The sequence below is a fragment of the Vulpes lagopus genome, chromosome 4, assembly GCF_018345385.1.
Source record: "Vulpes lagopus strain Blue_001 chromosome 4, ASM1834538v1, whole genome shotgun sequence".
Classification (NCBI taxonomy): domain Eukaryota; kingdom Metazoa; phylum Chordata; class Mammalia; order Carnivora; family Canidae; genus Vulpes; species Vulpes lagopus.
Genome location: NC_054827.1, coordinates 99537355 through 99563689, shown reverse-complemented (window position 1 = coordinate 99563689; position 26335 = coordinate 99537355). Strand labels below are relative to the sequence as shown.

The following is a 26335-nucleotide window of genomic DNA, read 5'->3' as shown; positions in this document are numbered from 1 at the left end:
AAAACCATAAATAAAATGCACTTGAAATAACTTTTCTTTCCACTAAAGGGCCTACAATAGATTTATAAAGACTCAAAAATATTTATCACATTGTAACACTGTTTAAGAGTTCCACTGTGTGTCAATGAATCAGCCAATTATGAACATATCTGTTGAAATGGAGTAAGGCTCTGAAAAATAAACATTTTACACCAACAGTTGTTATGATTACTAAAGATTCCATCTTAATACAGAAAACAGATCAACCTATTTAAAGTAACTTGTAATTTTATTAATTTTTCAGTACTTTTGCAAATATGTTACTAACAAAATTCGAACCACAGCAACTACTTATAAAAGTTCTGCAGTTTGCTTCCAGCAGGTCATAAATAAAGCCCAGCCTACATAGATAGTACACTGCAAAACTTGCAGATGAAGTTTAGGTAGATAACTTTTATCTAGCTAAAGAATGAAAACACATTCCACTTTCTGCAGTCATGACTGAAAAGCTTTTCAAGACTGGAGATCCAAGTGACATACTGACTTAATCTAAAACTAAAGTCATAGGAATTAAGCAGATTTTCAATCCTGGAGCATTTGTTCTAGTTTAAGGAAATTCACATTTTTTACACTTGATCTTAGCCAAAAGGCCAAGAAGTGATGTTGAGTAAAAGCTTAAATTTTTTCACAGAAAAAAAATTGATTTCAGGCAAATAAAGACAAATTCCAGATAAACATAGTTCAGTGTTTTTTTATTTTACCTTCATCAAGGCAGGCAAAGTACAGATGCTGTACATTAAAAACATACAAATACATTACTCACAGCACATCAATTCCTATAGGCAGAGAGCTCCTCTCTGAAGCATGTAACCACAGCTAAATGTACAAAGAGCCATCTGCTGGTCCCACGTAGCCAACACCAATCAGCAAGACATCTATCAGTGTCCATATCCCCAGGCCACCAAAGCTGAAGAGCTTGCCGAGGCCTTCCCGCCACTGGCCCAGGTAGAAACGGTCAGCCCCAAACCCACCGAGAGTGATGCTGCAAGAACAAACAGATTATGGGATGGGGGAGGCCATCAGCCACCCCCAAGCTGCAGCCAGATGTGGCTCGACACTGGTATTAAGTCAAGTAGGGTGAAAGGGCCTCAAAAGGATCACAAAGCTTCACAAGGACACAAATGACTATTTCACAAATCCATGACACCACATAATCATGGGCAAGAAGACTGTTTAAATATCAAAAGTAAATGCACAATTTTTCAGCTGTGCTGAAATCTAATGTTCCTCTTTTAAAGTAATCCACCTTGTTGCCTGCAGTCTTCAAAATGGCACATGCAGGAGAAAAAAGCAGGGAGCCAGTCCAACAAAAAGCACACAAACACGGAGTCAGGAGGTAGGGTTGGGAGGCAGCCCACCAACACTTGGTTGTCCCAGATCAAATCATCTGAACTCCTGTCACACTCGTCCCCAAAAATGGAGTGTTAAGAATAAATGACTTTTGAGGTTCTTTCAAATTCTAAGATCTAACAATATCTAACAGATCACCTCTCATTGTACTTCTTTTAAGCTTATTATTATGGAAAATTTCAAAACAAATAAAAGAGTGAAGAGAAGAGTACCCTTTCAGCTCCAAATATTATGTGGTCGGCCCCGTTTTGTCTGTATTCCCACCTCCCCATGCTGGAGTACTGTGAAGCCAACTGTGAAGTGAATATTCTGAAAAAAACTGTGTTGCACTTCGAAATGAATACTATTCTTTTTAAAAGTCAAGCTGTTGGATGTAGTATGTTAACTCCAGATGCTAACAATCTAGGGGAAAGTGGGTGGCACGTATACAGGAATGATCTTTGTAGCTTTTCTGTAAGTTTCAAGTTATTCCAAAATAAAGAGGTTATTAAAAAAAAAAAAAAAGTTCGTTGTTCATTCTAATTTGAACCACTGCTGACAAAGACGTTGGCCAGTTATCAAATCTCATTTTTGTTATACTGAATTTTCTATCTTGGACTATTCTTTTATTCTCCAGTTGTGCCTTTCTGCCAGGCAGGCTCTGGCTCTCCCCAGCCCAAACCCTAAGCAGTGGTGCACATCGGGCAACTTGGCAGTACCTGAAGACATTCTTGATTATCACACCTTAGAGTGCTACTGGCATCTTGTCCATAGGCACTGCTAACCACTCTACTGTGCATACCCTACTGGTCCCACAACAAAGAATTATTTGGCCTGAATGTCAACAGTGATGAAGGGGAGAAACCCTGCCCACCTTACATTGCAGGCCACAGGGTCTCAGGCTCTAGCCTAAACCTTCCACTGTAGATGCCCCAACTTTTTAATTAGAACTGTTTAACCAGCATCTCACCTGTCCTTCCCTCTTGGTGGGGGATGATGACAAAAATTAAAGTTTTTCCCTCAAACTGTTGAAAAGTTTAACAAATTCAAGCACATTTTTATGTTAAAATTGTAAGTCCACAATTATTTCTGGATGGTGGAATTGGAGGTGATCTTTAATGTTTTATTTCAATTTTTCCAGTTTTTAGTATTGAGTATTAGTTTTTATAATAAAGGAGAAAACAACTAAAAAAAAAAACTACAAATCATAAATCTACCTATTTTAAATAGTATACAGCACTTTACACTTACACTCAGGATGGGAAACTCTGACTGATTCTAATGATCTATAATCATGGCTCAGTAAGGCATCTCTAGAATGTGCAGACATCCCAGGGAGAAAAGCAAACATCCTGCCATGAATTTCCACTAAATACTTGTCTGATCATCTAAATAATTCCTTACAGCTATGTTTTCTAGGGCCTACCTAACACATGTGAAAGAATTCAAAAGGAGGAGGAACTTAGCTAAGCTCAATGTATGGAAGATTCCACTGATCCCAATAAAATTCAAATGGCATCCTAACTTATCAGTAGTCAAGCTTACCTCAGAGCCAGAGCAGTAGACCACTTATAACCTCCAGTCCAGTTGCAGTACAGCATTTTTGGAAAAGTACGGTTACCTTAAAAAAAGGGAAAACATTCTACATAGAAACATGGATATAAATATTCTTACACAGATACTAGTGGCTTTGTAATTTAAAATCTAAAAGTCAACTCTCCCTACGATAATTAAAGTTTGGTGCAGTGAATGGTAAAAATAAAGTCCTTACCATCTATAAGCATACATTTAATGCTTAAATCAGTTAAGTAAGGGTTACAGTCTTAAAGTATGTGAAGCTATCAAGGTTCAGGCAAAGTTTAGAGCAAATATGGCAGTGTGGTCTTGTTTATCAAACAGATAAGTCAGGACACCTGGGTGGCTCAGTGGTTTAGCACCTGCCTTCGGCTCAGGGCGTGATCCTGGAGTCCCGGGATCGAGTCCCACATCGGGCTCCCTGCATGGAGCCTGCTTCTCTCTCTGCCTGTGTCTCTGCCTCTCTCTCTGTCTTTCATGAATAAATAAATAAAATCTTAAAAAAAAAAAAAAACAGATAAATCAATCAACAGGGAAAAAAGAGAGCTGCGCCCACATAGAAACACTTCCTGTGGGACACAGGGCACACACGGGTTGCCCCAGAAGAGCCCAAAGACAAATGGTATCCATGTGGGAAAAAAACATAAACCTGAATCAACTTCAAACCATACACCAAAACCAATTCCTACTTAATCTATTTGTGTGAAAGGCCAAACTTCCAAAAGGCTATGAAAGACTTGTTAAAAAAAAAATTCAAGTTCTATCCAAAAGATACCCCAAAAATGTGGCGGGAGGGGAGTAGTTAAAATATGAGATTTTAGATTTTAGGGACACCAAAAGGTTATGATCCCAAATATAAAAGAATTTCTGGAAATCCTTAAAGACATTTATGAATAATAAGAATTGGAGAGCGTGTGAATCCAGAATATTTATGTACCAATGGTGGGAATGTAAATTGTTAGAGCCATTTTGGAAAATAATACATGCTAGAAGAGTATACTAATACATGCTAGACACACGCCTGCAAATGTGCAACCAGGAGACGGGTACAGAAACTTTAATAGCAGCACCATCTGTGAGAACAAAAAACTATATATAATCAAAATCCATAAAATGGATAAACTATGATAAAATCCTACGATGGCTTATTATACAGAAGTAAAAAAATAAGACACATGGATCATCTCAGAGCCATAATGTTGAGAGGAAAAAATAAAAGTACAAGACCATAAATAGACTATTAAGTCTAAAATATGCATTACTAAATGATATATCATACTATGTTTTATTACTTACATTTGATAGAACTATATATAATGCAAAGAAAACAAGTGAGATAAGAAAATTAATAAAGGCAGTTACCTCTCCAGAGAAAGTAGGGCAACCAGGTACAGAAAAAGCACTCAGGTAGTTCTGATGGCATTAGATTGTTTTACTTGGTAATTGGGTGAAATGTTATTACTATACTTTATGCTTTATATCTTATACATTTTTCCTTGTTTTATGAAATATTACATCTTAAAAGATAAGAGAACTGCAAATTTTCTCGATTTTTTTTAGTTCACTGAGTTTTCTTTATTTTTTAGGTGGCACACAATGTTATATTAGCTTCAGATATACAAGACAGTAACTCAACAACCATATGTTATATGCTGGCCACAAGCGTAGCTACCATCTGTCACCACTGAGTTTATTAATGAGGTTTGGTGTAACTAAAAAGTGCTAATAAATGTTTCTGATTAAACAATTTAAATTTAGGGTGCCTGGGTGGTTCAGTCAGTTAAGTGTCTGACTTGGTTTTGATTCAGGTCATGATCTCAGGGTCCTGGGATTTAGCCCCACAATGGGCTCCATGTGGAGTCTACTTCAGATTCTCTCTCCCTTCCCCCTCTGCCTTTCCCTGCTCATGCACGATCTCTCTCTCTCTCTCTCAAATAAAAATATTAACAATTTAAATTTAATTCTCAAATTGCTTATTAAAGTTCCATAATGTAAGCTTAAAGGAAAGTATTTTGCTCACGAATTTCCTTGAACTCCAACTTACCCAAGCAATGAATGTGGTCCCGCACTGTGCAATTGGCAGTGTAACGCTGCCGGGGACAAGACACTGTCATGCAGCTGGTAGAATTGGAACACTCATAATCAGTTTCTGGAAGCTGCCAGCAAAACCTGCAAGTCATGTTGATGATGAAGTTCTTTTGGGATTTGAAGTCTTGATCCTGCATGCCAAAGGACATAGAATGAATCAATCATAATAGTTCATTAATACATCAATAAAAATACAAAGCACAAAGCTTCTAAAAGACTGGTGAATAAAACTAGCAGAAAGTGGCAGAAATATAGGTACCAAACCAATATGTATGCAAAATAAATGTATGTGGTATGATCCCATAATCATAAAAATATATACCCCAAAATATATGCCTAAGGAAAAAATCTACATAAATTTACATCAAAATAACAAAGGTTATTCCAGGACATATTTTGCCACTTTCACTTGGCTAACTTTTTCATAATGAGCATAGGTATTTTTGTAATACCAAAAAAAAAAAAAAAAGGAAAATTTATTTTATCAAACCACAGAGTCACAGGGAGCTGGAAAGACATATGAGTACATCTGTTCAAGGTCTGCTGAGCTGCTAGTTATGTGCAGGACCCATGTTCCCCAACCCCTATTTGATGCTCCTACAAGTACAACACACTGACTGGCTGCTAAGTCTCAAATCTTCCCAAATATCTCTAAGACCTCCAGGCTACTCACACCTCCACTTAGTATAATCAACTAACGGGTGGCCCAGACAATCACTCTCCCCTTTGAAAGAACCACAGGTAGAGACTCAGCAAGTATTCTGGTTGGCACTAAGCTTTTAAGGCTGTAGATTTTTTTCACTTCAATTAAAAAATCATCATTTTGTTTTCTGCTTGTAAGACCAGCACATCACTTTGTGTGCTGCACCTTTGGAAATTACAGTAAAAAACCTGTAACCTCTCCCAAGAGAACTACTTTTAATCTTTAATTTTTAATTCCTATAATATAGATGTAAGTGCAATTATACTGAAAGCTATTTGTATCCTTTTTTCCCCACTTGACATTATACTGTAATACATATTTTTCAAAATCATTTTTAAATGGTCAATCTCCTTTGGAAGTAATAATTTACTAGTTTTTTTGATCAATGCAAAACTGCATTTATGAATAGCATCCAAACTGGCTAAGGTACTATTTAGGCAAAATTGTTTGAAACATCTGCATATTTCTGGCAATACACTGATAATGCACAGTTACCAAATGTTTTTTAAAACGAGGTAAGCTGTGAATGTGGTAGATTCCTAGGTGTGACAGAAGGGAAGGGGAAACCGCTCCAGGTCTGGCCCTCAGCAGCCACTGCCTCCCTGACAGCAAGCCCTGCTTAGCCTCTGGCCTTCCAGGGAATCTATTCTATGCGTGAGGACGTTTATGTCAGATATATAACCTTTTTTTTTTTTTTTTTAAACTTAACTTTCCCACTGGTATTTTTCATTGAATTCTGTAGCTATCAGTAAGTATCTCAAAGAGCTGCCTACTTCTTTCTAATAGCTGCTTTTTATTTCATTTCATAGTGGATCATAAACAGTTTTCTCTTGGACATTAAGCTTATTTTAAATCTTCTGTCCAGGTGAACAATGAAGCTAAGAATATCCACAGGTGTATTTATTTGCATCTATGTACAGCATCTGTAAGATAAATTGCTAGATTTGCAACTGCTGGATCAAAAGATATATACATCTGTAAGTTTCACATATGTGACAACTGCCTACAAAAGGCTGACCAATCTGCCCACCCACTAACAAGACAGGAGTGTCCCTTATGTCCTCACGAACTCAGAGTGTCACAACAAGCTTTTTTATTTCTTTACCAACCTGAAAGGTTTAAAAATACATCGTTTGTATTTAATTATGAGAAAAATTCAACATTTTCTCATATGTTGAAAGCCCATTTGTATTTCCTTTCCTATGAACCATCATCTACTTAAGTCCTCATACTATTTTTTCTATAGCACTGTCATCTTTTTCTTATTGCTTTTAGGAAATCTTTACATACTACAGACATTAGTGCATTATTTGTCACAGGTGTTAGAAATACTTTTTCCTAGTTTGCCATTGATTTTTTGCCTTTATGCTTTTTTGGGATATTTTTAGTAGTCAAAGATAGCAATTCTTTTTTTTTTTTTTAAGATTTTATTTATTCATAGAGACACACAGAGAGAGACAGAGAGGCAGAGACACAGGCAGAGGGTGAAGCAGGCTCCAGGCTTCATGCAGGAAACCCGATGTGGGACTCGATCGGGTCTCCAGGATCACACCCTGGGCTGCAGGCGGCGCTAAACCGCTGCGCCACCGGGGCTGCCAAAGATATCAATTCTTTTATGGCTTCTAAATTTCATTTCTTTTTCTTTTTTAAAGTTATGGTTTTTTTTTTTATTTTTTATTTATTTACTCAGGAGAGACACAGAGAAAGAGGCAGAGACACAGGCAGAGGGAGAAGCAGGCTCCATCCAGGAAGCCTGATGTGGGACTCGATCCTGGGACTCCAGGGTCACGCCCTGGGCCGAAGGCAGGCGCTAAACCACTGAGCCACCCGCGCTGCCCTCTAAATTTCATTTCTTATGTAGAAAAATACTTCCTACTTTGAGATTATAGCAAAAACAATCAAGCTTTCTCTACTACCTCAAGGCTTCATTGTATCACATTAAATCCCTGATCTCTCTGGGTTTATTGTGGACAAGTGAGGGATTCCACTTTTTTACCCAGAGCGACCCAGGCATTCCCAGCACTGACTGAATCCATCTTCTCTCTGGAGAAGTACGGACCCCTTCAAAAGCTTATCCATAGTAAAAAGATCTATCCGCTTTCCCTCTGTGAAAGTTGTCATTACTTAAGAACCCATAACCCATTGAAAGAAATTATACCTGCTTCAGATACACTAGCAGTCTGACAGCTTCTCCAAGTAATGCAAAAACATTTCTGACGAGCACATTTCAGCAGACGTCCAGTGGCTTGACAGTTACCATTGTAACTGGAATAGGAACTATCTGATATAACAGGTGTTACAGGATTTTTACATTTATTTCTATAAAGGAATCCAGGTGAGAGTCCCTTAGCCGGTGAATCCCTGCTCAGCATGTCTGGAGGATAAAAGAGTTCATTTTTTGCCATTAAGTTCAAAATAAGAGGGAGCAGGGAGGCATCTGTGTGTGCACACACACGCAAATGAGAGATAAACAAGCATCTGTGTGCCTGCATGTGATGGTCATGGATTATTCCTTCCTGAAATGGTAACTTTTTTTTTACCTAGAAGGGACCCTACAGATCTTCATAAAACAAATAAGGAAAATACCCATGACTTGCCCTGGCTCGCCTGGTGACAGCAATCTTAGAACCATGTCTCTCAGCAGCCAGTTCATGTATTCACTGCTCTCCACTTTGAGAAACAGACCATCAGGCTCTCTCAGGCCAGACTTCAGGTCCTGCACCTGAGAACAGGGCAACTTGTTCAGGACTTACGGTTTCAGGACTTACGGTTACTGGCCAAAAGAGGAGGCAGGCAATATGAAAGCTCCTGGAGGAGAAGGAGAGAAAAAAATCCCACCCAAGACACATCTCAGCCAGGGGGTGAGGACAGCACCAGGAACCATGACACAGGGGTTCAGAAACTGGATGTCAGTTTTCCCCTTTTTAAATAAATACCTCCTATCAGGCCCATGAAATAACATTTTTTTAAAACTTTTTCTTGGAGTATAATTGACACACAGTTACATTAGTTTCAGGTAGGGAGAAAATTTTTAAAAGCCTTCAAATAAATACATTTCACCCTTAGGTAATTAGGGACAATAAAGTATTTAAGATTCAGCAACAAAGACTAATAACTCAAGGGCAGTCATGAAGACTATCTGGCACTTACACTGGATTTTCCAGTGTGCTGATACAATTTTTAAAATGGCAATACTTAAGTTTATGAAAACTAAATTCAGATACTGACAGAACAAACTCTTACTTCCCTTTCGCTCCCTCTCTGATACTAGACTTCACAAGGAAAATTACAGAAAGAATGTAGGGGTGGAAGAAACTTTCTAATCTAGCCCTCTACAAACCAAGTTCCAAAGGACGGAGAGGGAAGGTATCCTGTTCAAGTGACAGAAATGCTAGGGCCATCGGGTCAAAAGAGATCTGCAAGAGAGGACATGGTAGAGAATCTGTTTTTTCCTCTTTGACCACTTTCCCAAAGCAGGGTTCCATGAAAACACTTTAGAAAAAAGGTGTTCTGGGTCCATGTGCTCATTTCCCTCATTTAACAAGAAACAGATCAATAAGTCAGTCAGAAAGCTAGTTATGGCAGGGCCAAGAGTAGAACACTACCTCATTATTCATTTCTACTCTTCACCTCACCCAGATAGCAGCCCCAAACAAGGGAGTGTGCAATCATTTACCTGGTCCAGTTGTTAAAAAATTCAAGTACCTGAGTCTCCCTGACCTATTCACATTCAGAAGGTCTGGGGCTGTCTACAGGAGTGATATTTTTTTTTTTTTTTTTTAAAGATTGTATTTATTTAATCATGAGAGAGACACAGAGAGAAAGGCAGAGACATAGGCAGAGGGAGAAGCAGGCTCCTTGTGGGAAGTCTGATGCGGGACTTGATTCCAGGACCCTGAGATCACAGCCTGAGCAGAAAGCAGATGTTCAACCACTGAGCCACCCAGATGCCCTGTCCAGAAGTGATTCTAACAGCAGCTGGATTCAAGTAGCTTGGAACCAGGTATCCATAGAGCACTCTATTGAATACCAACTATGTAAGCCTTTCTAGGCCCCTTCCCATCTGTCAAAATATCAGGAGAGAGAATATATGTGTGATGTTTGTAACATGGTCATGTCTAATAGGCAACAGTACACTTGAGCCTCTTCTATTTCTGACTTCCTGTAAGGAGTCTGATCATTGCTCCAATTTAATTTGTCAGGAAACTGTCATCTGAGCCCCTGTGACCAAATTTCACTTGCATATGAAAAGTTTCGGTTTTCTGATCCAGGTTGTCTTTGTTCCTAAAATATTACTTGTAGAAGCAGAGCACCTTCTTTCATGATTTCCCCCACTTTCAAGTCTAAACTGTACTTAGAGCTTGAGGTTTACAGTGAGTTCACCTGAAATATGTAAGTGGCAGTACTTACAACACAGGTAACAGAAGGTTTGACGGTGCAGTCAAAGGTGACGGGCTTCCCATAGACACAGGAGAAATTTGTCTTACATTCTACACAGTCTGCAGGAAGTCGGCTACACAAACCATTACTTGGACACTTCATCACATAAGGTGGAATATCAGTACTTTCTGTGAAAAGTAAGAGAGAAGCTTACTCTCATATAATATTGATCAGCATCGCAGAAGAAAACAATTTCCTGAGGCTAAGGGGCATGATGGCTAGCGATGAAATACTACACTGGAGTGGAAAATGACAGAGTGGGAGTCAGAGACACCTGCAATTAAAGCAAGGTTCTGCCACCAAGCTGTGTGACCTGGCCCAAGAGTTCAAAAGCGTGGTATAAAGCATTTAATCATTCCCCACAAAATGAGCATAAAATTCAAAGGTACTTATGTACATACAATGTACACACAAAGCTAGGCTAAGTTGGGGCTTCAAAAAAAATCTACTCTGAAACAAGATGAAAAATTCAGGCATAGAGGTGGTAGGGTTTGTTCATGATCACAGAGGGAGGGACAAAACTAGAACCAAGACTCAAATCTGTTTCTAATCTGATATTCTTTTCATCTGCACTCACTGATTTGGAAATTAGGACCCTGGCCGTCTACCCAGGCTATCAATCAGTACAACAGGGTACCAACTTTAGAAAATGTTGTCATTATTCCACACTGGTACCTCAATAAGCCACAATTCCCTAGTAACATTTACAGTTTTACACTACCAAAGTTCAACATAGTTCTCTACGTTCATATGGGTTGCAATTCTTTTCCCCGCCAACCTTGCCAGGAGTACCATATATTTTTATCCACTGACAGGATTAATTCCACTTATTCTGGGGGAGGTTGTGAGGCTTTCAAAAACATCCAAAAGCCACTAACTGGTGGCTCAGTCAGTTAAGCGGCTGCCTTCAGCTCAGGTCATGATCTCAGGGTTCTGGGATACAGCCTCACCTCAGGCTCCCTGCTCAGCGGGGAGCCTGCTTCTCCCTCTCCCTCTCTCTCTCAAATAAATAAGTAAATAAAGCTTTACCAAAAAATCCAAAGAATAGAAAATTCTTGTGCTTTCTCTATAATTTGTGTTTTAAACTGAAGTATGCTCCTGTTTTGTAGTAGTCTTTACATCCAAGTAACAACCCATAAAACACCTCTGCCAGTTTCAATTCTTTGAAATAATGGAACTCTACAAGGATGAACTATAGACACAAAGGTTCTGTTTAGCAAAACACTTTAAGACTCATTTAAAACTGGTCCTGGGGCACCTGGGTGGCTCAGTGGTTGAGCATCTGCCTTTGGCTCAGGAAGTGATCCTGGAATCCTGGGATGGAGTCCTGCACTGGGCTCCCCACAGGGAGCCTGCTTCTCCCTCTGCCTGTGTCTCTGCCTCCGTCTCTCATGAATAAATAAATAAAATCTTAAAAAATAAATAATAAACTGGTCTTACTTTAAGCCACTGGATTATGTGGGCAATTCTATAAAATACCATTTTTCTTTTCTTTTATTCCGATCACTGTTGTGGTTGAAGTTGAACCTTTAGAAATCACACAGCCCAACTGACTTTAGAAGGCCAGACCAGCTTCACCACTTTCATGTGAGGAAAGTGATGCTGAAGGGGTGAATAGTTTGCTCAAGCTCCCAGGAGCTCAACCAGACCTAGACTCCAGGTCTTAATCCCTCTGTGATCCATTTCACACAGCCTTGGGAGGAGCCTTTCAGGTCCAATATCAGGAATGGGGCTTATGAAGAAAAAGAAATTTTCTGAAGGGAAAGAAGCACTGGTTGAAAGTGATCTCGATGAATGAGGTGGAAATGAGGAATGTGCAAGTGGAAAAAGAGATGAGATCAGAATCTCAAACGGTACTGCAATATCAAGACAGTCTACAGAAAACATCCGTCTTTAGTTCACATAACCTAAAATAAAAATTTCAAAAAAAAAGGAAAGTTATTTTATCTAAAAAAAAAAAAAAAAGAAAGCAACCACTAGATATAAATTTCCACATTTACTAGAATAAAAAATGTCTAGTACCTGCTGCCCTGGGAACTACTGTGAAAGTACGTGTTGGGCCCGGATCCTTTATTGACTGAGCGAGCGGCTGCGACTGCTCTAAATTTAAGGATCCTACAATTAGAGAAACATGTTATCCTGGGATATGAAAACCTAGCTTTGTGTGGTTAAGACACAAGGCTCACCCCAGACCAATAGCTGTTCATGAAAACCTTACAGCTTGATTGTCCAGAAAAATCAAAGACCCGCTAATGGGGTCGACACCGATTTCGGTCGACAGGCAACGAGGGAACCAGGCGTGGTACCGGGCTCCAGGTCCGTCTCCCACGCCGAGAGCCGAGCCCTCGGTCCCCCGCCCGAGGGCTCCTCGGCCGAGCTGGGAGGCTCCGGGACCCCTGGGAGGAGGGGCCGCCGCGGAGCCGAGGGCCGGGACTCCCCAGACCCGCTGCAGCGACCCGCCGCCCGGCACTCAGCCTCCGCCCTGCGCCCGCCGGCCTGGCGCGGACGCCTCCCGCCGCTCCCGGGGGCCTCGCTGCCGCTCCGCCCGGCCCCGCGTGGACCCCGGCCTTTAACTCACCCCCGCCGGACAAGATGTAGAACTGGGAGAGGAACAGCAGCACGCGGCAAAGGCAGCGCAAGGTCCGCAACGGAACCGCCGCGGCCGCCATGTCGCCGGCGCGCGCGCACTTCCGGGCCGTGAGGCGGGGCTAGGCAGAGGGGCGGGGCTAGGATGGGGCGGGGCTAGGATGGGGCGGGGCGCCGGCGCACGCCGCAGGGGCGGGGGCGGGGGCGGGGGCGGGGGCGGGCGCGTCCCCGGGGAGCCCGAGGGCGCAGGCGCAGGCGGCTCCGCGTGGGTTCTACGGCGTCGCGCTCGCCCGGCTCCTTGCGGCTGCGGTGGTGGTGGTTCGGTTCCCAAGTGTGCCCCGCGGCCGTTCGACGAAGCGCATCACTTCTGTCTCCATGACTAGCGCCTGGGAACGGTCACCTGGGGCTGAAATTCACACTTGCAGAGGCTGCAGTCAGAGGCGGGCAGATTGGGGAAGGTGGCCATCATCTGTATGTATGGCTCGGTATATATGTTCAGAGGTTAAAAACTGCCATGTGCTCGGTACTCTGCGAAGGTGTTGATTATGTACTTGGTTGCATACTGAAAAGGTATTTATTTACAGATGAAACCGTGGCACACACCCGGTAAGGGAAGTGACCTCCCCCACCCCCCCAAGCTGTGGTAGGCAGGACCTTCCCTGCGTTGCTGACCTGATCAGTGCCCAGCTAGCATCTCTCTGTGGCCAGCTGTGGGTTTCACCACTAGCCAACCCCTTAAAGACATGCATTACTTCCTGAAAGTTCGTTCCTCTGAGACGGAGAGAGAGGACAGTAAGTGTACCTGGCAAGTATTCAGGTCCAGAAGTTCTGAGACAAGAACCTCGGGATGTGAAAGGCGGGGTGTAAAGCATGGGCCCTTCCCTGGAGAAGGCCAGTCTTGCAGAGGGGAGCTGCACCCCAGGCCTCTGCATCTGTTTTTGTCAGAGCATACTTTGTCCTGTGTTGTTGACTTGCGTTCCCCCTTCCCACCCACTTGCCACAAGACTCTTTTGGGGGCCTTCTGACTCCCCAACTCCTTCACTTGCAGTTTTGATGAATGAAAAGAATATACTGAATGGTGTCTGGCACACAGTAAGACCTCAATAAATATTACCTTAAAAATTGTATCACAAAATTTGCACCTTTGAGGACTATACAGGTCTGATCTATAGTACAGTTTTGTTTACTAACTGTTCAGGATGCTAAAATAATAGATGTTGAGAGAGCATGTCTTAAATTTATTTTGAATTCCAGAACACCTAGCCAAATAAACACACAATAAATACTTCTTGATTGGTAGCTAAATTCTCTACTGGCATAAAGCTCTTTCAAATCAGCTCTGAGCAGTGAGGTATAACTCTCAGTTAAAATCAGAAATCCATTTGAATTGCAAAACTGAATAAAGGAAACTTCATTTAAGACGGAGCCCCGGGGGAAAAAAAAAAAAAAGATGGAGCCAGGAGGCCAGAAGGGGGAGCTCTCATGCCCTACCGCTTCTGAAGAACTATATAGACTTGTACTGCAGGCACCTTGCATTTCCAAAAGGAAGAGCCTATGCTTTACTACCCCAGCAAGAGGAAGAAAGATTTTTCTTTTTGCCCAGCAACAGTCCAACCAATGAGAAATTGTCTCAACCCAGCCAATGAAAAGCCACTACACTTCAACTCCCAGCTTACTCCAGTGGACATTTGGTTTATTACAGCCCTTCCCAACTACCCACTTGCGCCCTTTATAAAGAGCAGCCCTCTCTCCTTTGTGCTTCAGATTGTCTATGGTTTTGTGGTAGCTTACATGTCTCAAATTATAATTATCTGCTATTCCCGAATGAATCCATTTTTGCTGGTAAAATAATGGAAAGTTTTATTTCTAAGGTTAACAGAGTTGACATTCAGGAGAATGTCATCTCATGAAAAAAGTAGTTTAACTCTAGCGGAGCAACCTACTCTGTTATAAACCCCATAGCTGAAATACTGGAAACACTGCACGCTGTATTTTATTTAGGAATTTATTTTTTCTACAAATGAGCAAGACTCAGTTGGCAATTAGAAGCATCAAACACAAACTCTTAACCTACACTGCAAACAAACAGTATATTCCACAACACTGAATTTGAGGTTCTGAGTCTTTTATCAGTAATCCAATATTTAGTACTAGCTACTGCTTCAGTGGTTGTTGGGTAAAACAAATTAAGTGATGATTCCAATTTTTGAGATAAAGTTTCTTTCAGTGTGAACTTCAGTAAAACAACCATAAAAATACCTGAGAGGTACTGTCCTAGAAAATAAGATTTTCCCTTATATTTAAAAAAAGCTTTGCAGGTTTTTATTTGGAGCCTATCTTTTGAAACCAACAATCTCAGCAATAACCTCTCCTAATTTTCATATCCTAGTATTTCCCTCTTTCAATAAATAACATTTTCCCACGTAAATCTCTCAAGGCATTTGGGAAATTAAAAATTTCCCAAGCTCATCCTCGCATTGTTCCTGGATACATTAATGAGCTAAACTTTTTATATTAACTACTTATCCATTGTCTCCTTTCTCACTGTACCCATCAGTGAGTCAAAAGTTCTTAGAATAATAGTGATAATTAAGAAAAATGCGTTTTTAGGAGTCAAAACAAGGTTACATAGAAGCCAAGTACAAGGAAAACTTCAGAAGTCCTCCTCAGCATTTAGTATACGTGATTTCTTGAGATTCTTCAACTTATGAATGGCAGATGTTACAGAAATCTCTCCATGAATTTTGTTGTCTCTTGTTCGAACATTTACAGCATTATTTGTCTTTTCCTTTTCTCCAACCACTGCAGAAAAGAAAGGGTATTAAACATATTTTAAATAAATGATGTGTTAAATATTAAGTCGACAGTCATATGATACAAGTCTTATTGAGTTCTTCTTCAGTATTAATCTAATGACCATGAAGTCATCCTCTGATAGTAAGTTTCTTGAGAAAAGGATTAGATCCCCCCTCCTTATTGTCCACTTGCAAGAACACATACTATGGTCTTGGAGTACAAATTGGAGCAGGGAGATCTTAAAGACCCTTCCCCTGCCAGACAACCAGAATTTTCTGGAATGTAGGTAAAATGTTTCTCTCTAGCGCCCCTTCCCGTGGGATGATGCAGCAATCTGCAGACTTGTTTCTTGCCATGTAGAAGGAAGAAACTGGTCACCAAGTAAAAGGAATAAAGTAGATATTCAAGAAGAGCAAAGAACCAGAGCAAAGTAGGGCCCAGAAATTAGGAGAAACAGTCTGGATAAGAGTTAAGCAGTTTGTTCCAGTTGCTCTCCCAATGATTTTACTATTTAATTCCACATTCCGTGTCATGAAATTCTCCATTACCCTTCCAATAAATTCCATCTTTGTCTAAGTTAATGCGAGAGTTCTGTCACCAGAAGGAGCCTGATTAAAACATCACAATATCTACTACGTAAATGCTTTCAATGACAAATTGCTGATACTACAATCCTATACATATTTATTTTACCTTCTACAGAATCACTCAACTTACTGGAGATAATAATATCATGCCTGGAAGCATCCAGTATCAGTTTCTCTTGATTTCCGAATCATTTTAAAGTCAAAATTTTAGATGCTGCATCTAAGTACTTATATCCCTTAAGGACACTTTTTCACTTAAATTTTCTTTTGATCATTTTAAATTTGGAATCTTTCCAACTTATTAGCTTAATCCCAAAGATTTATAATAAATCAGAAAAGCAAGGGAGAATATTTGAGACCTGTCACGTGGCTGAAATATAAAGAGCATAATTCTGAGAAAATCATTTTCACATTTTTTCATTGTTGGTTTAAGATATTAACTACTGCTAGTGATACTATACCACAGGATTCATGTGAGATTTTATAACTCTTCTTCCAGCAAATAACAAAGAGTATTTATGAACAATTAACCAGGAACACCATGGACTGTTCTTTGTGTACAGGTAACAAACAAATTGTCACATAATCACATAATTATACCATATTCATGTAGTTTTACCATTCACATAGTTATATCATACTCATGTAGTTTACAGTATATTCATACAGTTATACCATTTTGGTTTTTGGAATTAAAGTGGAAGAAAACAAGCATTTGAGAAAATACAAACTTAAGTTACCCAAAATAAAATTATACTGAGCCAGCTGCGCATTTCGTATTTTCTTATTTAGTGTACAGCTGTGATCTAAGTCAACATCAGCCATGAATCCTTCTTCAAAAAATGCACTGGATACCTACAAGAAAATGAGACACTTTTACAATCACAGTATTTATGGGAGCCAGCCTCTGAGATGACCCACAGGGTCCTTGCCTTTTGTATTCACAGCTTGTGTCATTTCCTTCCCACTGTACCAGTGGCTCTGTGTGACTACAGAGCAGGGCAGAAGTGATGGCGCATCACTTCCGAGATTAAGCTAAAAGACTATAGCTTCTATGTCTTTAACATCACTCCCTCTGGGGACACCAGTTGCCATATTGGAAGGATATTCAAGGAACCCCTGAAAAATCCCACATGGTGCACAACTGGGGCCTCCAACCGTAATGTGAGTGATCCCCAAGGAGGTAGTCCTGAGAGGCCAGCAGCACAACTAGAGCCTCTTAGGGGCCCTGAGCCAGAATCACCTCGCCACTGCTCCCAGATTCTGAGTCACAGAAACCATGACATAATAAATGTTTGTTGTCTCAGGCTGCTAAGTCTTGGAGGTATCTGTTACACTGCAATAGACAAATATTCTTCCTTAACAGAGCCATGTGGGAAAAAATAACTTAAATATGAGATATTTGAAAATACAGATTTCTGGGGACATCTGGGTGGCTCAGCGGTTGAGCATGCCTTTGGCTCAGGGCATGATCTTGGAGTTCCGGGATCGAGTCCCACATTGGGCTCCCTGCATGGAGCCTGCTTCTCCTCTGCCTGTGTCTCTGGCTCTCTCTGTGTCTCTCATGAATACATAAAATCTTATTTAAAAAATCCCAATTTCTCAAAAACATTAAGAAGCAAAATAGTTCTGATCCAAATACACAGACATTATTCGGATGTTACTCTCAATTACTGAAAATGCAGGCTGCTAAAGTAATGTATTAGTGATGCAATATTTTAAGGCACAAATAACATTCCGAGTCAAAATCTTCACAGACTACATGTCAAGATTATTATGTACTTTCTTGTCTCTTTTTTACCTGAAGTGCATATTTTTCACAAGTTGGCCCCACAGGGATGACCATTACCTGACGAGGAGACAGCCAGAAAGGCCTGAAAAATATGTAAAAATACATATTTTCAAAATCTAATGATGATCACTTTATTATGTGATCTAAAAAATAACCAAATATTTGGTTTAAAGTAAGACTTCACAAGAGATCAGATTCGACAGGGTGGTGTTGATGTAAACCAAATCATATTAAGAGCTAAAAAGCAACAGAGTAGACAAAAGAGGAAGCTGGGGATTATGGGGAAAAGAAGGCAAGAACAAGTCAGCTGCTGGGTGGAAGGGCTAGACATCACTTATCAATACCACTGGGTAATTGAACTCCAGGCATTTAACCCAGAGAAATGAAAACATGTTCACCCAGAAACCTTCCTGCTAATTTTCATAGCAGCTGGAAACACTCTGAATGTCCTTCAATGGAAGATCAAACTGGTGCATCCACACCATGGAACACCAACAGCGATAAAAGAGAACCAACTACTGAGACTTGAAACCAGTTGGATGGATATCAAGGGAATTCCATTGAGGGATTAAAGCCAATCCCACATAGCTGCATACTGTGTGATTCCATGTATGTTACATTCTTGAAATGATGAAATTATGAAGATGGGAGAACAGGTGAGTGCCTGTCCAAGGATGATGATGGAGATGGGGTAGGAGGTATGTGACAATAAAATGGCAGCACGAGGAATCCTCATAAGCAACATAACTGTCCTATGTCTTGACTGGTGGTGGGTACACAGGTGATAAAATTTTACAGAATGAAACCTACACATGCACACAAGTGCATGTGAACTGGTGTGATCAATTTCTTCAAAATGAGATGGGAGACAAAGATGTCACAGACCAGTGGTTGCTGGTCTGCAGCACTTTCATATGGCATAGGACACACCATCACAAAATGTATCATCTGCCAGCTGGTGCCCTGACTGCCAGTAAGGCCAGTTGCTTCTGGGGACACAGTAGTATTAGTGGATCCCACAATGTCAGCTCAGTGCCTTACTTCTTTTGCTAAAAAAATTATTTCCATGGTCAGAAGCCTTATTGTGTTTCTGAGTGTCCAGACTCAGTAAGTATATATATGGTGCTGTAGACAGAGACATGGGAGAAAAGAAGAGCTAAGCAGATTCTAGAGTTGACCTCTTTTCCAGCAAGGACAAGTCATGGCCCTTGTATGATGAAAAGGACCCAAGAAGCTGACTCTTCCCCAGGATTTTGGTTCTTCATGAGGGACCAGGATTGATCACTATTGATGGCAGATTGAGGCCTTGGAAGAGGCACAGCCAGATGGAACTCAGGGAGGTCTGTGTTGTTGAGCCCATATCCCTGGGTGGCTCCTTTGTTCATGAACCACTGAACAGTCACTACGGAAAGAGTGAAGCTGATGGGAACCACAGAACGGGTCCTCCTGAGTTTGAATATTTAAAAACACCCCCACACTAAGGGTTTTGGGTGGGCGACACCACCCTCATGGCCCATTCTGAGTAATTATTCACATTTCTCTCCTGCAAATTCACTTATTATCTGTTTTCCAACCTAATTACTTCTAGGTCTCTGACCTTGTGGCCAAAGCAGTAATAGGACCCAGGAATCACTGAAACTCCATAGGTTTGGCCATTTTTCCTTTCAGGGGAAGAGGACTAGGAGATGTACTCAAATTCCTGTACTTGATGGCATTTCTCTTCTATACTTCTTCCCTAAGTAGCACTAGGCTATTGTCGCTGTCCTCATTAGGTTTGTGCCAAAGCACTGTTCAAAGCCATGTGTGAAGCAGGTTTACGTATTTTTCTCCCAACGCTGATTGGGCACCCCCATTAGGTGAACAACACGGGTTGAAGGAAGGGTGGCCATACAGCAAGTGGTGGAATGGTACTCTCAGGGTCACCAGACACAACTAGATCTTTAAAGGGCTTGAAATAGGTGAAAAGATAACTCTTCAGTTCTTGCCTTTTTCCCCCAAAAGGCAAATGATACAATTTTATGTCACACTGCTTTTGTCTTCTTTGTTTTGGGTTCCTGATCTGGCAGCTTCAACAAGAATAGATTACTTGCTGTTTGGATACTTGCTATTATAAGGTAGGAGCCACCAATTTTTTCACAGTGATCCTCTCTTGTTAGACATGACATTTCAAAATAACAGACATACAGTTTTTCTTTTCCATATCACTTACCATTTCCCCCCATAGTTTTCTGAAAGGATGGCTATCATTCTTTCCACTGACCCCAAAATGGCTCGATGAATGATCACAGGGTTCCTCTTATCGTCTCCATCCTTACTAAAAAATGAAAATTACACATTTATGTATTCTCTTAAGATTCAATAATTACTTTATCTTCTTACCTTCTATTTAAAAGTTATTTTCCTGAACTAGGAAAAACAACGAATTCCTCAAAAATCATTTTTAAGTATAAACTGTGCCATGTATTAGAAATAATAACATGAACCAAATGGAAATGAAATACATTATGTAGGAAAAAGCAAGGTAATATTAGAGCACTATTTCTATTATAAGTCTACTGATTATCTTTTATTCTAAACTACTGGCTATGATCAGTTTACTAATGTTGACAGGCGATCTTGCAAATTGTAATTTTTTTAAATTAACTTTATTTTGAACTATGTCTTACTCCACCAGTACCATGTTGGAACAATTGTTGAAGACATTGAAGAAATACGGAAAATGGATTTCTGTTTCTAAATTCTCATTTTCTCAGGGAGCTTGGGTGACACAGTTGGTTGAGTGACTGACTCTTGGTTTTTGGCTGAGTTCATGATCTCAGGGTCCTGGGATGGAACCCTGTGTCAGGCTCTGTGCTTAGGGGGGATGCTGCTTGAAATCTCTCTCTTCCTCTCCCGCTGCACCACCTCCACCACACACACTCTCTCTCTAAAATAAATTTTAAAATCTTTTATTTTTTTTTCATTTTATTTATTTATTTATGAGACACACAAAGAGAGAGGCAGAGACATAGAGGGAGAGAAGCAGGCTCCTCACAGGAAGCCCGATGCGGGACTCTATCCTCAGACGCAGGACCACACCCTGAGCCAAAGGCAGATGCCCAACTGCTGAGCGACCCAGGTGTCCCACTAAATAAATCTTTTTTAAAAAAATTTATTCATGAGAGAGAGAGAGAGAGAGAGAGGCGGAGACACAGGCAGAGGGAGAAGCAGACTCCATGCAGAGAGCCCGATGTGGGACTCGATCCCGGGTCTCCAGGATCACGCCCAGGGCTGAAGGTGACACTAAACCTCTGAGCCACCCAGGCTGCCCATCAATAAATAAATCTTAAAAAAAGATTATAAATTCTGATTTTCTCATAAATGCTAAAGATGAATCATGAGATGATTGTTATTTATAAAATATAAAATGAAATTTTAAAAAATTTGCACTGCCATAATTAGTTAAGTTGAATGCCATTTTACATATATTTGTTTACTATATATATGTACACTATATATAGACACATTTATACATATGTGTTTAAAAGTTAATCACCCCCCCCATTCCCACAGACAATGGACAAGGGGCCCAGGGGGCAGTTGAAGAAAAAGAAATATAAGTAATCATTGTTCCTTGTCCATTGTCTAGTGGGATGTACAATTGTGCTGCTTTCATAGTTTGGTTATTGTAAAGAATGCTGCAATAAACACAGGGGTGCATATACCCTTATGAATTAGGGTTTTTGTATTCTTTGGGTAAATACCAGTACTGCACTTACTGGATCATAGGGTAGTCCTGCTTTTAATTTTTTGAGGAACCTCTGCACTGTCTTCCACAGTGGCTGGAAGTTTGCATTCCCACCAACAGTGTAAGAGTGTTTCTTTTTCTCCACATCCTCATCAATGCTGTTGTTTCTTATGTTGTTGATTTAGCCATTTTGAATAGGTATAGGTGATAGCTCATTGAGAGTTTGATTTGCATTTCCCTGATGGTCAGTAATGTTGAGCATCTTTTCATGTATCTGTTGGCCATCCAGATGTCTTCTCTGAAGAAATGTCTATTCATGTCTTTGGCCCCTTTTTAATGGGATTACTTGTGTTTTTGTGTTGAGGTGTAAAAGTTCTTCATATATTTTGGAAAATAACCTTTATCGGATATGTCATTTGCAAATAACTTCTCCCATTCAGTAGTAGGTGGTCTTTTAGTTTTGTTGACAGTTTCCTTCATTATGCAGAAGCTTTATATTTTGATGTAGTCCCAATAGTTCATTTTTGCTTTTGTTTGCCTTGCCTTGGGAGATCTATCTAGAAAAATGTTATGGCCAATGTCAGAAAAACTACTGCCTATGCTCTCTTCTAGGATTTTTATAGTTTTAGGTCTCACATTTAGGTCCTTAAACCATTTGGAGGGTTTTCTTTTTTCTGTATAGTGTAAGAAAGTGATCCAGTTTCATTCTTTTGCATGCAGCTGTTCAACTTTCTCAACACCATTTGTTAAAGAGATTGTCTTTTTCCCTTGCATATATCTGCCTCCTTTGTCAAAGATTAATTGACCATGTAGTTGTTGGTTTATATTTTGGGGCTTTCTATTCTGTTCCATTGATCTGTGTGCCTATTTTTATACCAGTACCAGATTGTTTTGATTACTACAGCTTTGTAGTAAAACTTGAAATTTGGAATTGTGATGTCTCCAGCTTTATTTTTCTTTTTAAAGATTGCTTTGGCTATTCAGGGTCTTTTGTGGTTCCATACAGATTTTAGGATTGTTTGCTCTAGCTCTGAAAAATGCAAATGGCATTTTGACAGGGATTGCATTAAATGTGCAGATTGTCTTGGGTAATACAAGCATTTTAACAATATCTGTTCTTCTAATTCCATGAGCATGATATATCTTTCCATTTGTTTGTGTTGCCTTCAATTTCTTTCATCAATGCTTCAGTTTTCAGACTACAGGTCTTTTATTTTCTTCATTAAGTTTATTCCTATTTTATTATTTTTGGTGTAACTATAAATGGGATTTTCTTAACTTCTCTTTCCATTGCTTCATTATTGACATATAGAAATGCAACAGATTTCTGTACACTGATATTGTGTCCTGTGACTTTACTGAATTCATTTTTCAGTTCTAGTAGTGTTTTGGTGGAGTCTTTAGGGTTTTCTCTAGGTGGTATCATATCAGTACTACTTTAATGGATTTTTTAAAAATAGTTTACCCAGCTATAACTATTTTAAAAAATATTTTATTTATTTATTCATTCAAACAGAATTCATTAAATTCACTTCAAATATTACATGATGGATATCATCAAATATTACAATGATGGATATCATCATTGCCAATCATTTCCAATAAGAGCCATTATAACATGACTGCAGGCCAAATCCTGTCTAGATCCCACAGAAAGCTCTGGGGTGGGGGTAGGTAGCTGAGTCCAGCCTGAACAGATATACAAAGAAATAATTCATTCTATAAACTAAACCAGTATGGTATATTCCTGAATGTTACATAATGTTGTTTTTGTATAGGGAATGAAAGAGAAGTGGGATGATCCTTTCACAGGCCCCTGGATACAAGAAATTTCTGTCCCTTATCTATATCAAAAGAACTAAAATCAGGTCTAACCTTAAGAAGGGCAAATAGTGAAATAACCTATATGTACATATCTACATGTTCAGATAAACAACAGAATTAATGTCAAGGTCTCCAAAGATAACCCCAGTGGATTTTGTTGGCATTATATTAGATTTATAGATAAATCTGAAGAGAGTATCTTCCCAATATTGGTTCTTCCCATTGCAAGAGTGTGGTGTGAGTTTTCATTTAAACAACTTTTTTCTTAAATTTTCTTTTCTCTTAAATTTCTCACATATGAGTAAGATCATATAGTATTTGTCTTTCTCTGACTTATTTCACTTAACATAATACACTCTGGCTCCATCCACAACACTGCAAATGGCAGGATTTCATTCTTTTTTATGGCTAAATATAAGCAAGAAAACAGATGAACATATGGGAAGGCGGAAAAGAAAAAAAATGAGGGAGGGAAACAAGCTCTAAGTGACTCTTAACGATAGAGAACAAGTGAGGGTTGATGGAGGGAGGTTGGTAGGGAATGGGCTAGAGGGTCTGTTAAGTTTACTCCTAGGTATTTTACATTATTATTGTTGCTTCTGAAATGTTTTTTTCCCACTGCTTTTCCTAGCAGGTTATATATGAAAATAAATTAACTTCTGCATTTTGATGTTATTTAACTTTATCATTAGTCTCCATTTTTCTTCATTTGGTTCTGGTGGATTTCAAGACATCTAACATCTACAAATAACAATTTTATCTTTTTTGCTTCAAATATTTGTACTCCCAGAACAATTCTGAGTAACAGTACAAATAGTAGGCATAGTCCCTTCTTTCCAACAAAGCTGAGGTGTTCTTGTTATTTTATAATAAATATTCTTTATCATAGTAAAAAATTTCTTTTTGGTCATCTCACAAGTATGGATGCTAAATTCTGTTGACTGAATTTCAGCATTGTTGAATGTAATGAGTGACAATAATATACTTTTTAATGCTTTCTTAGGAAAAAAACCTTATTTGATCATAATGATCCTGATGCTCCTCTCTCCTTTTCCCTTCATATCTAAGCTATGACCAAGTCATATTGGTTCTACCTTCAAAATATACCCCAAATACCTACACTTTAAAAAAAATCTCTATTACTGCAACCTTATTCTACCTGTCATTATTTCTTACTTTGTCTTTAGACCCTGCTCCCACTCTTGTTCTCCTATTGTTATCTACCCAACACCTAGGGTAGATGGATAAATAGATATGGGTAGCCGAGTGGATGGATGGATGGATGGATGGATGACAGAAGGACAGAGAAACGGATGGATGGAGACTATCTTGCCTGATCTGCTTCTCTTCCACATCATCCTTGAATGTCCATCAACGTTCAAATTTTGTTAAACAAGCGGGTCATTTCAGCATTAACAAAGTCCTGTCACCCCCTATTCTTTTTTGTTCATTTTAGTAGGTTACTAGGGAAAGATGGGTTCTGTAAAACATGAACTTAAGACACCTTCTTTCCTAAAGGTCCAAATTTATTTTTGAAAGTTCTGTGTTTTATCCCTCATTTTCCTAAGCATTTTTATTATTCTCATGTGTTGGTGTAACTCTCAATATTTAATCAACTATTCTTTCAACTCTTTAACTTATAAGTCTTAGTGTATCTTTATTATTTTTTTTTTAAATTTTTATTTATTCATGATAGTCACCAGAGAGAGAGAGAGAGAGAGAGAGGCAGAGACAGAGGGAGAAGCAGGCTCCATGCACCGGGAGCCTGATGTGGGATTCGATCCCGGGTCTCCAGGATCGCGCCCTGGGCCAAAGGCAGGCGCCAAACCGCTGCGCCACCCAGGGATCCCTTAGTGTAGCTTTATATGTAGTAATCAAAACACAAGATGAAGAATACAAAATAAAATAAGATTTTTAAGGGCTGGACACAAATTGAGATTAATCCATAAAGTCATACTGGAAAAATGATGTTTGTTCTCTTATTATAAGGATATTATTAGGAAAAATTCTATTAAAATTATTAGATTTGAAACATGCCAATAATTTTTCCTTTTTAATTTTTATTAATAATTTTGAATGAAAGACAACTCAGCACATTATCTAATCAACACTATATCCAAAACTTGGACATGCTGATAAGAGGGCAGTTTAAAGGGATATGGTCATTTTGTCTAGCTCAGATCAGGATGTTGGTTCCAGGCAAAATAGAGTAAGCATGCTCTACCCTAGCTCTCTCACAGAATACAAACACGCACCCTGGAAAAAAATGCATGGAACAGCCACAGAGGATTCTGAAAGTAAATGATGACAGGTGGATTGTTAAAGAAGATGAGAATTTGAAGTACCATCGAACCAGTAGTTAGTTTCCTGTAATTTTGTCTTCCAGTATTGTGTGGCCTGGTGGTCTAGACTAAAAGGTGGCCCCAAACCAAAAGTATACACTAGATGCAACGTCATGAGAAATCCTCATTTCCTGGTCAAGAGCCTGAAAAAAATAACTTCTAAATTTCAAAAAGAGTAGGGGTTGTGGAAACCCTAGGGTTTCTTTTTTCCTCTTTTTTTCTGTTCTCTTCTGTCCAACCCCCAGGCATTCCCACAAAGGCCAGGGACTAAACTGGCACTTAAAACTCTGAGGAAGAGGATCATTCTCTCTGACCAGAAGGACTATGATCCCACATGTCAGGGATGAATCCCTGTTGCTGTTTTTTGTTTTTGTTTTTGTTTTTCTCTCTCTCTGGCCTCCTGATGCTTGGTCTCCAGCACAGATATAGTCACAGAAAGAAACATGGTGGAGTGAGGAAGTTAAAGCCCCAGCTTTCTGGCCATAGAACTGTAAAAAGATAACCTAG

The 26335-nt window shown here is 39.6% G+C and overlaps 2 protein-coding genes across 3 annotated transcripts in view; both read right to left on the bottom strand.

Moving 5' to 3' along the window:
* Positions 1-714: 714 nt before the first annotated feature.
* TM2D3 (TM2 domain containing 3) lies at positions 715-12880 on the bottom strand. Of its 2 annotated transcripts, XM_041753834.1 has the most exons (6): positions 12753-12874; positions 12197-12289; positions 10145-10302; positions 4988-5162; positions 2914-2989; positions 715-1021 (listed from the first exon to the last, which is right to left on the bottom strand). In XM_041753834.1, exons 1-6 carry the CDS (start codon positions 12841-12843, stop codon positions 856-858), a joined length of 759 nt encoding a protein of 252 aa, XP_041609768.1. In that variant the 5' UTR covers positions 12844-12874; the 3' UTR covers positions 715-855. The 2 variants fall into 2 exon arrangements, with proteins under 2 accessions (XP_041609768.1, XP_041609769.1); XM_041753835.1 differs by lacking the exon at positions 12197-12289 and having other exon boundaries at positions 12753-12880.
* Positions 12881-14751: 1871 nt separating this feature from the next.
* TARS3 (threonyl-tRNA synthetase 3) overlaps positions 14752-26335 on the bottom strand; it is a 71030-nt gene continuing 59446 nt past the window's right edge. The window contains exons 16-19 of the mRNA XM_041753628.1: positions 20145-20249; positions 17945-18017; positions 16884-16998; positions 14752-15562 (exon numbers count right to left, since the gene is read on the bottom strand). Of these exons, the coding sequence (XP_041609562.1) occupies positions 15414-15562; positions 16884-16998; positions 17945-18017; positions 20145-20249 (442 nt within the window). The 3' untranslated portion in view covers positions 14752-15413. The remainder of the gene's footprint in view (positions 15563-16883; positions 16999-17944; positions 18018-20144; positions 20250-26335) is intronic.